Source organism: Pristis pectinata, chromosome 4 (genome assembly GCF_009764475.1).
Source record: "Pristis pectinata isolate sPriPec2 chromosome 4, sPriPec2.1.pri, whole genome shotgun sequence".
Lineage (NCBI taxonomy): Eukaryota > Metazoa > Chordata > Chondrichthyes > Rhinopristiformes > Pristidae > Pristis > Pristis pectinata.
The window spans coordinates 45,836,988-45,852,625 of record NC_067408.1 but is presented as its reverse complement, the minus strand read 5'-3'; the positions used below and the strand labels follow the sequence as shown (position 1 = coordinate 45,852,625).

The window sequence follows — 15,638 nt, the reverse complement described above, 5'->3', positions numbered from 1 at the left end:
AGTGAGAATTTTAAATTCAAGGCATTGCTTAAATAGAAGTCAATGCCATTCTTTGAATAAATCTGACCAGTTATTTTGTTAGCAATTGGCAACCTATTGATAGTATTTTCTTTTGGTTTGTATTTCTAAATCACTTGACTAACCTGTAGCTCAGATCTAAAACACAAAGAGCCAGTCATTTGTACTACTTAAGGTAGTCTGTGGCGCAGGATAATGTAGTATATGTGGCATTACTGTGGTTAATGACTTTTTCTGGCAAGTATTTTCTTTTGTTTTTAAGCCAAGTGACCCACTGGGGTGTTTAATGACTTATGTTGGCATTTGGTAATGATGTGAATGGTTCATCTTTTTGGATGTATAATAACAGAACCAAATTTCTATTCTCAATCAGTCATTTATCTTTCCTAGTATTATCAAAAGCTGTGCTGAGCTAAATGTTGAATGGAGCAGGTACTCTCAGCATTAGATGCTCCATTTGAGTACATTTAGTGAATATAAATAAAGTAGGCGAGAACAGATTGCAAACTATTTTTTTGCAGAAGTGGGCATGATGTTGGCTGAAGCAGGCAATTAAGTATCTTAGAGTACAATGGAATAAATGCGGTGTGATCAGTAACTACCTTTAAGTAGAGACATTAACATAGACCTCTGTATGCCAATTGAAATACTTTTATTTTTTAATCTCGGTAAGGAAGCAAGTTTAATACTGTAAGAGCAATACTGAAATATGAACATGTAATGTAGCTCTCAAATATTTTAGTTTTGTTGGTTATTGGGTTCAGTTTTACTTGAGGATATTTGAATTGGCACCATTCAACTATTGCTGCAGAAATGTGTGTAGTCTGTCATACTCAATATAAATCTCCGATTCTGTACACTAATGATAAAATCTTTTTTAACTAATTTCACAGGTGTGGTTAGCCTTCCAGAATAAGGATAAATGAATGTGTCTTCATTCTAAGAGATTACCTGAGTTGTGTCTGTATTTGCAGGCAGGGACTCAGCTTATGAATTGTAAAACTATTGCTGTTTATTTCTTGGTTTGGTCTCTTTCTGTAGTTTTTGGGTTTTCTGTTGTATAAGTTGGACGAGAGAACTGGAAAGGATGATTGCATAATTTTGTGTCTTTTCTTATTTCTAACATTTGGAAAAACAATGTATATTACATGGTTTAATATGTTAATTTAACAAGGGTAATTGGTTTTACAGTTATGCATTATTTTGTGAATGTACTCTTGCAAATATCGGGTGTGCACTCAGTATATGTGGTAGGAAATGAGTAATTGAAAGTGCACCTTATTTTGTTTCAGGTAGGACAAAGTGAATGTCAGGCACATAAAGAAATGACTGATGAGTCAGTGAGAACACTGATGGAAGGAGATGGAGCTTCCATTCTCCACAGGTTACCAACAGAAAAATGTCATCACTCTGCAATCCACTGCTGCCATCAAATGCATAGACAAACATTGGCATCCAGTACTCCTCATCCACAGCAACTTCAAACGTGTGCAACCACTCCTAATGGCATACATACAAAGGTATGAACATATATTGGAATTGGGAGGGAGGGAATTGCAGGAAAATGGAGTCGAGGCAAAAAGAGAACAGCTTAGAGCTAGACCTCAAATCTGATATCCATATTTCTCTTAAGAATTAAAGGGAGAGATTTGGTTCTCAAGTATAATTGCCTCAAACCAGAAATCTGTAGTGAAGATCAAATTTATGGTAGTCTTCAAAGAAATTTTATAAGAAACTGAATTTGTTATTGGATCAGAGATGCTAAGGATCTGAATGCATCTTTGCCAATGTCATTTAACCTCCTGAAATCCAGAGTCTGGTGGAAGTATTGTTCTTAGCAATGAACATTATTCAAACAATGCATCTTCAAATACTTTGTAAGAGGTTTATGCCTGGCTCCTATACCACTTCTCTGAGGCATTAGAGCTTATTCAGCACTTAAAATCAAATACTTTGACCTCCAGCTGTCTTTTCCAACCCTTTTGATGCCTGTTCACAGTGGAAATCCCACAAGTTCCCCCTGCAGTTAAGTTGTTGTCCAAAGCCAAGTTTTAGGTGAAGAAGCCCAGTGCCTTGGTGGTTAGTCCTGACAGGAAGTCTGCATCTGCATCTTAGGATTCACAGGCTAACTTAAGAAAAAAAAAGTGTGATCACGGGGTGGGTGAGGAATTGGACAAGATGTTTGTAGTATTATAAGAATTGAATTCTTAACTGTAATGGCAAGATTTGGTTTGTGTGTGTCCAACTTGTTGGGAGCTCATGTCCAGTTGAGTCAAACACTTGCTCTTTGCATCCGACAATCAAAGGTAACTTTGTTTTGTTGTGCCTGGATATATTCATTCAGGGTTAGAAAATCTTCCTGGGTTTATTGAAGTTGCTTAATTGATTTGTAGTTTATACAGAATTAGATTTCAAACTTTTGGTAATATGGCTGTGGTACAAGTTTACTATGCCATTACATTGGCGACAACTGTTTTGTCGATTGTATCCAAGCAAATTAATATTCATGAAATTGATGCAGGCAAATGAAGAGATCTCTGTTAGTATTGAAAAATCATGCTGATACCCATCAATTTGTGTGAAGAGTTCCTGGAGTCTAAAAGTGATTTTTTTTGAACTCCGATTATAGGGAAAAATAATTGGGAAATAACGTGGTTTAAAGCAGAATGCAATGTAATGTGTTTGAATTAATTAAGAAGAGTATCGATTTCAGAGCAAATAGTAGTCATTGTTGTCGTGTGCATGCAAACTATTGATTAATTCCTACAAATGTAGGAATTGAGTGTTAAAATGATTTAGTTTGACAAAACTATTAGATTTGAAAACCCCAAAAGGAAGAAATATCAGCAATCCTAGTGTTTATTTATCATTGGATCTCTTTTCATTTTTAGATAGCGTTTACAGTCAGATAAATGAACTGGAACATGAGCTTTGTGCCAGTGTTAGGATCTCTCAATTTGTTTTGACCTTTGACTTCAGGCATGATGGTGTGCAGTAGTTTACATTAGGGTTGTGCGTGGGATAGAATTTAGTCTAGTGCTGAATCAAACATTTGGAATTTGGCTTCTTCATTTAAGTGGCTACACCATGCATCCTGAAGAGTAGCTGTTTCAACGTCCAGATTGATTCAGGAAGGGTGGCAGAGTAGTTTCTTTCTGGGCTCCGACACTACTGGGAAGTGTCAAGGAAATTGGAAAGAAAAATCTTGATTATGCTCAAGTCAATATTGCGTGTTTACCAGATATTCACAAAGTGGTCTTTTGTGACCACTTTGTGAATATCTGGTAAATACACTCTGGTAAATGCAGGAGTAAGTTCAGCTGTGAAGTCAAGAGATCAAAAACTCAGTCAAGGTTTACATGTGAATCATGGCCTCTTGAGTGAAAAGCTGGAATTTAACGGTTCTTGCAGAATCACCCCTCAGGAAGCAGAGAAAAAAATGATGTGAGCTGAATTGGCAAGGAAGTATATCATTCTTTCATTCAATGCACCCTGAATTCAGTGAGCAAAATGTGTTTTCACTTTACGAAAGTGTATTTGAATTGAAATCTTAGAACAGAAGGAGTATTTAAAAAAAACTGCAGATGTTGGAAATCTGAAATGAAAAGAGACGATGCTGGAAGCTCTGAGCAGATTAGACAGCATCTGTGGAAAGATGTTGCCAAATCAGCTGAGTGCTTCCAGCTCTTTTTGTTTTCATTATATCACAGAAAGAGGCCATTCAGCCTATCAATCCTGTTTTGACTTCAGAAAAGTTAGTCTTACTCATGGCTCTTTCCCCACATCCCTGAAATCTTTTTCTCAAACAATCTTTTTCTCAAATTCAACAATGGCTTTTAATCCAATTCTTTCTAAAAGCTATTGTTGAATTTGTTTCCATTGCCCTATTGGACATGAAGTTTAATAATCCAGCATTAGAATTGCATATATAATATTGCAAGTTTGTTTTCAGCTATAGTAGATAAAACTTGAACTGAAATATAACTTCATTTATTGTGTTTTGTGTCCCCGTGAAATGCTAAAATTTGAATGTGTGAAAGTAATTTATTAGTCCATCAAATATTAGGCTCATCCATTTTCATTCTTGAGTTTTTCTTTGCCAAAATAAAATCTGTTAGTGTTGATGTGGGAGAAACTGCATTGTTGCCTTGGCCAAGCCACATGGATGTCTTGGTCTCTCTTCAGTGAGGAGAAACTGAATGAGTTCTGGAAATGCAGTGGTTGGGAAAAAAACACTAATTTCTGCATCTTCTGAAGCAAGTTGTTTTAAAATATTGGAAACTAAAGTTGAAATTTTAGAAATTCTGATTTTTGTGTTGGATGTTGTCATTATTTGACAATTGGCATATGATCATTAGATTTTAATTTGGAAATTGGGTATTAGAGATGTATTGCCTCTCTTGCTATGCTGATAGACCTGTTCCGGTCCTTTTCATTTGAAATGCATTGTAACAGAACTGACTTGTATCGATAATACATCTATGGAAAAAATGGTTTTGGTCTTCAAAAATTGCACATTTGGCATTACAGTCATTATAGCGTATTGGAACAATACTCCTGTGATTCCTGTCCATTGTGCATATATTGAAAATTTACTTTTGTATCGGACGGTTTCAGAATAAACTATCTTTTGTTTATATATTTGATTAAATTGCAATTTTAGTAGTGCTTTTCCTGATTTTTTTTCTCCTTTCCCCCTCCCCCCCCCCCCCACCCCCATTTGTGCCATGCCAGGAATCCAACAGGATAACTAGTGATTGTTCAAGATCGCCCTCCTGTGTCTCAGTAAAAAACAGTTCTGTGCAATGTAAGAACATGTCCAGAAGGCCAACACCACCAGGTAATGTCCTATAAACTCGCCAATGGAGACCTCTTGAATGGTACTTATTGATGGCCTGTAGCATTGCAATTGGCTTTCTTGTTTAATGCACAGTCTTCAGTTTGGAACAGATCAAATGTATAATGGAGCTCGCATAAGAATGAATATAAAAATGTTGGTAGTTATCATGCACAATATCAATATGGAATTATAATGGATTGCTTTGGGAAAAGAATCCTGAACTTGTGAATGCAAAACCATTTGGAAATATTTCACGTTCATCATTTATTTCCATTAGAAGGATCTCTTGAACATTTCAAGATTGTCATTGGCAATGGATGTTATAGGTGCACCTGAACTTTGGCAACAATGAGTTTGCGAAATCTTCTCATACTGATGAAGAGCTTTTTCAGCTTTATTTGAAGAACATGAGTTTCAGTTCTTCTTTATCTGTCTCATTATAGATTCATAGAGTTATACAACACGGAAACAGGCCCTTCGCCCAACTAGTCATGCTGACCAAATGCCTATCTAGGATAGTCACATTTACCTTTGTTTGGCCCATATCCCCCTAAGCCTTTCCTATCCATGTACCTGTCCAAATATCTTTTAAACGTTGTAATTGTACTGCCTCTGCTACCTCCTCTGACAGCTCATTGCTGCATACCCATCATCTATGAAAAAACTTGCTCCTCAGGTCCACTTTAAATCTTTCCCCTCTTGCCTGGGAAAAAGACTTTCTACCCTTTCAGTGCCCTTCATAATTTTATAAACCACTGAGGTCACCCCTTGGCCTCCTTTGCTCCAGTGAAAAACAATCCCGGCTTATCCAATCTCTCCTTTATAGCTAAAGCCTCTACTTCAGGCAACATCTTGTATATCTTTTCTGGACCCTCTCTAGCTTAATTGCATCCTTCCTAGAATGGGGCGACCAGAACTTCAAACAATACTCTCAAGTGCAGTCTTATCAATGATTTACACAACTGTAGCATGATGTCCCAACACCTATATGCAGTGTCTCAGCCGATGAAGGCAAGCATACCAAATGTATTCTTTACCACTATCTACCTGTGTCGCCACTTTCAGGGAACTAAGTACTTGTACCCAGGGTCTCGCTATTCAATAACATTCCCCGGGGCCTGCTGATGCTCCTACTCTTTCTGAGTATTTGGACCAATATCCCTTTTAAGTGTGCTTTGGGAAAAGTATCTTGAACTTGCATGTGAATGCACAACCATTTGGAAATATTTCAAGTTCATCATTTATTTCTAGTAGAAGGATCTGTTGAACATTTTATATGTCCGAGGCAAACAAAGGGTCATCTTGTGTGTTGAATTTCATCCGGGACAAAAATATAGTAAAGCTGATCAAAATCAGAAATTGAATTAGAGAGTTTTCATTGTGTTTACAATTGATAGTTTTGATTATGAATATTGTGATTATTATATGACTGTATTATAATTTTGATTATTGATAGCTTGATTCCAAAATCCAAAACAAAGTGCTTGTCAGAAGTTGCAAAACAAAATTGCATGAACAGATGTGACTGGAGAAAAGGAAATAGCCTTAGTATGAACAGAGTACTGAAAGAATTATTCATGAAACGTTACACAAAAAAGTTCAAGTTAATCTAGTTAGTCCTACCTTTGCAACGACATGAATCAAAAATGGAGCTGATGACTAATTACATGGGTTGGCTCTCAATTAATCACTAACAGACTGACAGTCCGAGGGATTGTAAAAAGATAGAGTTAAAATTATAGATGTATCTGAATGCAAGAGTAACTCAAACAAAACAGACAAACTTATGGCAAAAATGAAATAAAATGGGCTTGAGCTTCATGACATAGTGACTATAGTTAGAAATTAAAATTCTAAGAAAAGCAGAATGGAAAATTAGGAAGGTGGGCAGATGGGTCATCTGAGATAAAGTATGACTTGAGTTTGGAAATGATGAATGATCTTGGCTGAGAAGAACAGGAACTAGATTTGCTGTGGGTGAAGATCAAAGTTAATGAAGGACAAAAAAATGGAGGGTTGTACTGATCATGCCCTTTAAAAACTGTAACATATTTGGGGACAGAATTAATCAAGGAATAAGAAGACCTGCAGCAAAAGCTGTACAATAACTAGGCAGAACTTTTAAAATTCATATTGTCTTGGGAAATTAATTGACAGGTTTCATCACAGGATGAAGGGGTGTCTGCATAAAACCAAGGTGTGGAGGAATTTCTTTTCTTGGAGCATTGTGTGACTTTGGAATTTTCTAACTCAGAGCTGTGGGTGCTGACACATTAAGAGGAATAGATGAGATTGTGGAGTTCTAGTTACAGTCAGTTCGGCCTCTAGAGGAAATGTGTTCACAATGAATGTTGTATATAGTATCAAAGTGATCAGTCAAAAACTGTATTTAATGGAAAGCCAGTTATGTTGATATGAGGAGTGCATTGGCCAAGGAAGATGGGCAGATTAGATTAAAAGGCTTGCCGCTAGATGAATAAATATTTAAAGAAATAATGGGATTATTTTGAAAGTTGTCAACACATGTATGAATGTTGGGAAATTAAAAGCTCCACAAGCAAGGTGATCCACCCATTGCAAAGGGGGTTGAAGATTGCATTAGATTAAGAGATCACAAGACAAGGGAGCAGAAGTAGGCCATTTGGCCCATTGAGTCTGCTCCAAAGAAAAGGGGGAGAAAAAGAAAATGAGAAATGGGGGGAGGGGCAATGAAAAAAAACTATTCTAACCCCAATTTCCGGCTTTATCTCCATATCCCTTGATACCTTGACTAATTAGATACCTATCTATCTCCTCTTTAAACGCCTCCAGTGATCTAGCCTCCACTGCTGTACATGGCAAGGAATTCCATAAATTCACTACCCTCTGGCTAAAGAAATTTCTCCTCATCTCTGTTTTAAACCTGTACCCTCTAATTCTAAGATTGTGCCCTCTAGTCCTGGACTCGCCCACCAAGGGAAACAGCTTGGCCACATCTACTCTGTCCAGTCCTTTCAACATTTTAAATGTTTCTGAGGTCCCCTCTCATTCTTCTGTACTCCAGTGAGTACAGTCCAAGAGCCGACAAACGCTCATCATATGTAAGCCCTTTCATTCCTGGAATCATCCTCGTAAATCTCCTCTAAACCCTCTTCAACATTAGCACATCCTTCCTAAGATATAGGGCCCAAAACTGTACACAGTATTCCAAATGAGGCCTCACTAGTGCCCCGTAGAGCCTCATCAACACTTCCTTACTTTTATACACTATACCTCTCGAAATGAATGCCAACATAGCATTCGCTTTCTTTACTGCCGATCCGACCTGGTGGTTAACCTTTAGGGTATCCTGCACGAGTACCCCCAAGTCCCTTTGTACTTCTGTACTTTGAATTTTCTCCCCTTCTAGATGATAACCTGCCCATTTATTTCTTTTTCCAAAGTGTACAACTGCACATTTCTCAACATTAAATCTCATCTGCCATTTCCTTGCCCATTCTCCTAAACTATCTAGGTCTCTCTGCAACCTACCTGTCTCCTCAATACTCTCTACTCTTCCACCCATCTTGGTGTCATCTGCAAACTTAGCCACGAAACCATTTACTCCATCATCCAAATCATTAATGTACAAGGTAAAAAGAAGTGGCCCCAAAACCGACCCCTGCGGAGCACCACTAGTAACCGGTAGCCAACCAGAACAGGATCCTTTTATTCCCACCCTTTGCTTTCTGCCAACCAGCCAATGCTTCACCCATTCTGTTACCCTACCTGTAATTCCATGACCTCTCACCTTATTAATCAGTCTCTTGTGCGGCACCTTGTTGAAGGCCTTTTGAAAGTCTAAATACACAATATCTACCTCCTCTCCCTTATCCACCCTACCTGAGATTTCTTCAAAAAACTCCAATAGGTTGGTCAGGCAGGATCTTCCCTTCACGAAACCGTGTTGGCTAGGACCTATCTTGCCTTGCACCTCTAGGTATTCCATAACCTCATCCTTGAGGATCGATTCTAATAACTTTGCCACCACCGACGTCAGACTAATAGGTCTGTAATTTCCTTTATGCTGCCTCCCACCTTTCTTATACAGCGGAACTACATTTGTGACCCTCCAGGCCTCTGGAACCATGCCGGAGTCTATTGATTCCTGGAAAATTATCACCAATGCCTCCGCTATCTCAAAGCCACCTCCTTCAGAACCCGAGGCTTATGATGTTTAAGGAAATGTAATAAGCCTGAAGGCTAAAAGATTTTTCGGAAGTAGTGATGCAAGCTATAGTAGAAATTAGTGTTATCATGGGGTACATAAATCTGAGCAAATCAAATTAGCAGTAATAATGTTGAGGGTGATTGTATGGTTTTCTAGACAAGTGCTTTGATGCTTCCATGAGGGAGCTAGTATTGTGTAATGAGGAGGTTAATTTATGATCAGGTTGCTAAAGGTCTTGGGGAATAGTGGTGACAATATGATAGAATATTACATATATGTAGAAAAAAATGAAATGAAACCAGTGTCTTAAATCTGAACAAAGTAATCAAGACATGAGTTGGCTATAATAGAATGCAAAATACTTTAAGGTGTATAGCCGTAAACAAACAATGGCTAACATTTAAATAATTAGTTTGCAAGTAACGTATAATCATTTTTGAGGCGAGAAAAGACCACCAGCTGAAATAGTCTATTGATGGCTATTGAATGAAGTTAAGGGTAATATTAGATGAAAGGAGAAGGCTTACAATCTTGACAAAAAAGCATGAAGTCAGAGGATCTGGAAAGTTCCAGGTCAGCAAATGAGGATCGAGGCATTGATAGGAAAAGTTTTGTTTTGCAGTTCCAGTAGCCAGAGCAGAAGCCAGCAGCTTTTTCTTAAAAAGTTGTTTCTGATCGGCTAAGTGCATGGCAACTCAGCCGATAAAAGGCGGGTAGGGTAAAGCGGAGCAGGCATTGTGTGAGTGGGGAGCTGCTTTGGCTCAAGAGGCTTAGGTGTGAAGAGGTGGAGACTGTGAGATTCTGTTCCGTTCTCTGTCTTTCTTTATTATTGCACAGGTAGAGCAATGAGAATGAACCCAGTGCAGTGGTGTGCTATTCTTGCATGATGTGGGAAGTCAGGGAGACCTCCAATGTCCCTGATGACTACATCTGTGAGGTGCATCCAGCTGCAGCTCCTTACAGACTGTATTAGGGAACTGGAGCTGGATGACCTTTGGATCATTCGGGAGACTGAGGGGTTGGTAGGTAGGAGTTACAGGGAAGCAGTCACACCTATGTTGCAGGAGGCAGGTTGCTGGGTGACTGTGAGGAGAGAGAAAGGGAATAGGCAGTTGGTGCAGGGTACTGCTATGACCGTTCCCCTCAATAACAAGTATATCATTTTAGGTACTGTTTGGGGGTCGGGGGGAACCTACCAGGGGAAAGCCACAGCGATCAGGTCTCGGGCACTGAGTCTGGCTCTTTGGCTCAGAAGGGAAGTGAGGAGAAGAGGCAAGCAGTAGTGATAGGGGATTCATTGATTAGGGGAGCAGACAGGAGGTTCTGTGGATGAGAACAAGACTCTTGGATGGTATGTTGCCTCCCAAGTGCCAGGGTCAGAGATGTCTCAGATTGAGTCTATAGCATTCTTAAGGGGGAGGGTGACCACCAGAAGTTGTGGTACACATTTGTACCAATGACATAGGCAGGAAAAGTGACGAGGTCCTGCAAAGTGAATTCAGAGTTAGGTGCTAAGTTAAAAGACAGGACCTCCCAGGGTAGTGATCTCAGGATTGCTACCCATGCCATGTGCTAGTGCGGCAGGAAATAGGAAGATAGTGCAGTTTAACACGTGGCTAAGCAGATGGTGCAGGAGGGAGGGCTTTAGATTTTTAGGTCATTGGGCTCTTTTCCAGGGCAGGTGGGATCTGTACAAATGGGATGGTTTGCTGCTGAACTGGAGGAGGACGAATATCCTTGTAGGAAGGTTTACTGGTGTTGGTGGGTGGAGGGGGGGGGTGGTGTTTAAACTAGAGTTGCAGGGGGTGGGAACGAGAGTGGAGAGGTTGTGGGGAAAGTAGATGTTAAAACTACAAGCAAAGATGGAAACGGGAAGGTTGAGCATGGTGGGACTAATGTTCTGAGTTGCATCTATTTCAATGTAAGGAGTATTGTGGGTAAGGTAGATGAACTGAGAGTGTGGATCCGTACGTAGAATTATAATGTTGTAGCCATCAGTGAGAGTTGGTTGCAGGAGGGGCAGACTGGCAGCTCAATGTTCCAGGGTTCTGTTGTTTTGGACATAATAGAGGGAGAGATATTAAAGGAGGAGGGTTGGCATTACTCATCAGGGAAAATGTCACAGCAGTGCTCAGAGAGTACGTACTGGAGGGCTTGACTATCAAGGCAGTTTGGGTGGAACTGAGGAATAAAAAAGTGACGACCACGTTAATGAGACTATATTATAGACCTCCCAATAGTCAGCGGGATTTAGAGGAGCAAATTTGTAGAGAGGTGGCATCTATGATTAAAAATAGAGACATCTATGTGTGGAGCCGAAAGAGATGGGGGAGATTTTAAATGGATTTTTTGCATCTGTGCTTACTTGGGAGACAGACACAGTCTGTAGAACTGAGGAAAAAGATGTGAGGTCATGGACCATACCTGGATTACAGAAGAGGAGGTGCTTGCTCTCTTGAGGCAAATTAGGGTGGATAAATCCCCAGGGCCTGACGAGCTGACCCCTTGGACCTTGTGAGGCTAGTGCAGAAATTGCAGGGGCCCTGGCAGAGATATTTAAAACATCCCTAGTCACAGATGAGGTGCTGGAGGACTGGAGGATAGCTAATGTTGTTCCATTGTTTAAGAAAGGCTCTAAGAATAAGCAGGGAAATTATAGGCTGGTGAGCCTGATGTCAGTCATGGGTAAATTCTGAGGGACAGGATATATGAGTATTTGGATAGACAGGGCCTGACTAGGGATAGTCAACATGGCTTTGTGCGTGGCAGGTCATGTCTAACCAATCCAATAGTTTTTCGAGGAGGTTACCAGGAATGTTGATGAAGGGAAAGCGCTGGACATTGTCTACGTGGACTTTAGCAAGGCCTTTGACAAAGTCCCACTGGGAGGCTGCTCTAGAAGGTTAAGTTGCTTGGCATTCAGGATGAATTAGTCAATTGTATTCAATGTTGGTCTAGCAGGAGAAGTCAGAGAATGGTAGTTGATGGTTGTCTCTCTGACTGGAGGCCTGTGACTAGTGGTGTGCCGCAAGGATTGGTGCTGGATCTGTTGTTGCTTATCATCTTTATTTACGATTTAGATGATAATGTGGTAACTGGATCAGCAAATTTGCGGATCACACCAAGATTGGGGGCGTAGTGGATAGCGAGACCTTAAGACAATTACAGAAAATGTTGATATCTAATATTTCAGAAAGAGGTAGCGGAATACTTCAGAAATAATAATAGGATGGAGCAGTCTCTAGATGTATTAAGAAAGGGAAATCAAGTCTGGCACATCTGGAATTCTTTTGAGGTTGTAACTGGCAGAATAGATGAGAGTGCGCCAGCTGATGTGGTGTAGGACTTTTAGAAGACCTTCAGTAAGGTACCACGTGAGATAATTCAACGAAGTTAGAATTTGTGATATTAGTGGTAATATACTGGCATGTATTAGGGATTGTTAACAGACAGAAAACAGTAGGGGTAAATGGGTCATTTTTGTGTTGGCAGGTTGTGACTCATGGGGTGGTGCTGGGAAGGGTTTTAGGGCCTTGGTAAATGGGCAAAAATGTGACAGATGGAATAGAATGTGGAAAAATGAGGTCATCCACATTGGTGGAAGAAAGCAAAAAGCGGTGCATTGTTTTTAAACAGTGGGAAAATTGCTGTTTAGTAAGACCTGGGTGTCCTTGTCGACAAATCAGTAGAGATTAAAATTCAAGTAAAGCAAACAATTTTGAAAGCACACAGTGTGTTGGCTTTTATTGCAATTGGATTTGAATAAAAGTATGAATGTGTTGCTCCAATAATTTGTGGTCCTCGTAAGGCCACATCTGGAATTTGTGCATAGGTGTCGTCAACCTACTTCAGGAAGTTTATACTTGTGATAGAGGGAGTGTAAAAAAGGATCACCAGATTGATTCCTTGGTGATGGTGGGTTTGCCCTATGATGAGATTAAACAGACTGGGCCTCTGCTCTCTGGAGTTGAGAGAGGTGATCTCACTGAATCACAGAAAATTCTTATAGGACTTGATCGAGTGGATGTGGGGGTGAGGTTTCTCTTGGCTAGAATCAGATCCAAATAAGGGGTCGGCCATTCAGGATAGGAGATGATAAGAGATTTCTTCAGCTGGTGTTTAGTAAATGTTTGGAAATCTCTACCCAAGATAACTGTGGAGACTCAATTGCTGAGTATATTTGAAATGCATGTCAATAGATTTTTAAATATTAAGTGAATCAAAGGACGTTTGTTAGTGTAAGAAAGTGGTGCTGACTAAAGTCATCAGCCATGATCTTATTAAGTAGCAGAGCAGACACGAGGGGCTGAATGACCTACTCTTTTATTTATATTCTTAATGTTTCTTCCACTGTCTCACTAGGAAATCAGTTCTATTGATCAGCTATTTGCTAATGAAAATACTGCTTCTGCAGATTAAATTTAATCCCCTTCAAATTCTGGATGTATTCTTTGGTTCACCGTATCCATATAGAAGATCCAGATTGTCATTTTCCCTGCTTTTTTGAAATTCTGAAACCTTTCATCTCATAATCTCTTTTCCCTTTGTGAAATGTTGAATTTGCATCAATTGATTTCATGTCCTTCAGAGGAAACTTGTCTTTCTTACTCAGTAACTCCAGGTAACCTAATGGTTGATTGTTAACTGCCTTCTGGACTGACCAAGCAAGCCATTTATTTCAAGGGGAATAATATATACTGGCCTTGGAAACAATGTCCATGTCCTGTGGAAGAATGAAAAAAATGAGAAGGGCTCATTGGCCCTTTGCAAATAGTTGAAATGCATTGATCAAATCTGGACTCTTTCTAAGTCACTAAATGTTTTAGATATGGTGGGCTGAAGTTAAGTAAATTCACTCATTTTTGCCTGTTCCTACTGAGGATCCAAAATGGAATCCTTGGTTCTTTGCATTTTGTTCAAGTTGAGCCATACTGTTACCCATGGAAATGTCTCTTCCAGCTCCAGAGCATAGCACACTTGTAGGGATACTGCTGTCTTTCAATTTGAAGGCTAGCGGTGGCTCAGATTCCTCTACTTTGCACTTTACACAGGAAAGTGGGGAAGTTGCAGGTCACAATAGCAGCTGAAATGGGAAACTAGATTTTAATTGAGTTAATATTCTTTATGATTTTGCCGTTTCAGCAACTGTTACATTTAATTCTATTTACTAGTGTATTTTTTTTAATCTGGGCTATTTTCTCAAGCACAGTTTGTTTTGAATCTGTTTACAAATGATAAAGGACACCTCTATTTAATTTCAGTAGTATGATACACCAGTATTAGCATGTGGACATGACAAAAGTACTGGATTTTCCCATTCTTATGTTAAACAGAGGTTGCTATTTCTGTATAACCTACAGGATTTTGTCTTCTAGGTGGCGAATTTCACTGCACAGAAGATCACAGGTATTCTGTCCTTGCAGCACCTCCCAACAGTCCCACAGGCCTGTCCTCTCATCAACATCCTCTTACAGCACCAAAGTCTCCTGAAGTTGCAAATGAGTCAGCGGTTACTATTCAACAGCATGGACACCCAACTTCTACAACCCCATGTACTGTGCCACACAGCACTGTAACCTCCACAAATTCAAATAGGAAACCACCTGTGGCATCTGGTATCCCACAAGTTCTGCCTCATGTACACAAGACCTCTGCAGTTCCCCTGACTAATAATCTGTCTCCAGATGTGCCCTTGATTTCAAAAAACTCTGTTGCTGCTTCTACAGGTGTGCTTGTGACCCCAGTGCCTCCAAGTGCTAACTCTCATATTCCAAACAATGGGTTATTCCCAAAGACTACAGCAGCTGCCCCTATTTGCACCAGCCATTATAATGGAGCTTGCCCAGTAACAACTACACCAAATCCAGCAGCGTCAGGCAGTGGAATCTGTAGGTTAGTATTTGTTTTCCAAACTTTATTTCATAAACTGATAATAAGATTGGAGATTGCAGTTTGTAATGAATAGTGGTTTGACAAAACCTGAACACTGAATGTCAGAAAAGAAACTGCATTTTCTAGAAATCTGAAATAAAAACACAAAATACTGGAAACACTCAGCAGGTCAGGCAGCATCTGTGGGCAGAGAAAGAGTTAACTTTCATGTAGAAGACCTTTTGTCACACTTGAAACTTCAACACTATTTCAGTTGCCTGACCTGCTGAGTGTTTCCTGCATTTCCTGTTTAAGTGAAGGTCTTGCCTCTTCCAGTAAAAATAGAACACAATGGGGAAAGTTTTCTCCCCAGCCTTGTTGAAGCCCCTGTTAAGTACTCGGGGTTCTATCTTAAATACTTGGATTGAATATCTCCAACTATGGATTGTATAGCTTGTGGAAGAGTTTGGCCCTCTCCAGACCCATAAGTCATGAGTGAGTAGATTGCCTTTGGTTAAGTCATCTGAGGTTGAGGCATGATTAAACGCCATGCTCATCACTGTCATTGCAACTATAATATTAGTCATACAGTTTCCACATTTATTGGAGATATTTTAAAAAGTATCTCTGTTCTGTGATTTTAGATTTGATTTGTGTTAAGGTGCAGAAGAGAAATTTAATCATGTAGAGAGCAAGGTTTTGAATTGCCCTTCTGAATAT

At 39.6% G+C, this 15,638-nt stretch overlaps 1 protein-coding gene across 5 annotated transcripts in view; it reads left to right on the top strand.

The window, feature by feature from the left end:
- Positions 1-15,638, top strand: part of fam193b (family with sequence similarity 193 member B) — a 90,191-nt gene that overhangs the window by 59,283 nt on the left and 15,270 nt on the right. For 4 of the 5 annotated variants that reach the window (XM_052014994.1, XM_052014992.1, XM_052014991.1 and 1 more), the window contains exons 3-5: positions 1,311-1,538; positions 4,753-4,858; positions 14,423-14,939. In XM_052014994.1, coding sequence (XP_051870954.1) covers positions 1,311-1,538; positions 4,753-4,858; positions 14,423-14,939 — 851 coding nt within the window. The remainder of the gene's footprint in view (positions 1-1,310; positions 1,539-4,752; positions 4,859-14,422; positions 14,940-15,638) is intronic. The other variant, XM_052014993.1, reaches the window with a different exon arrangement.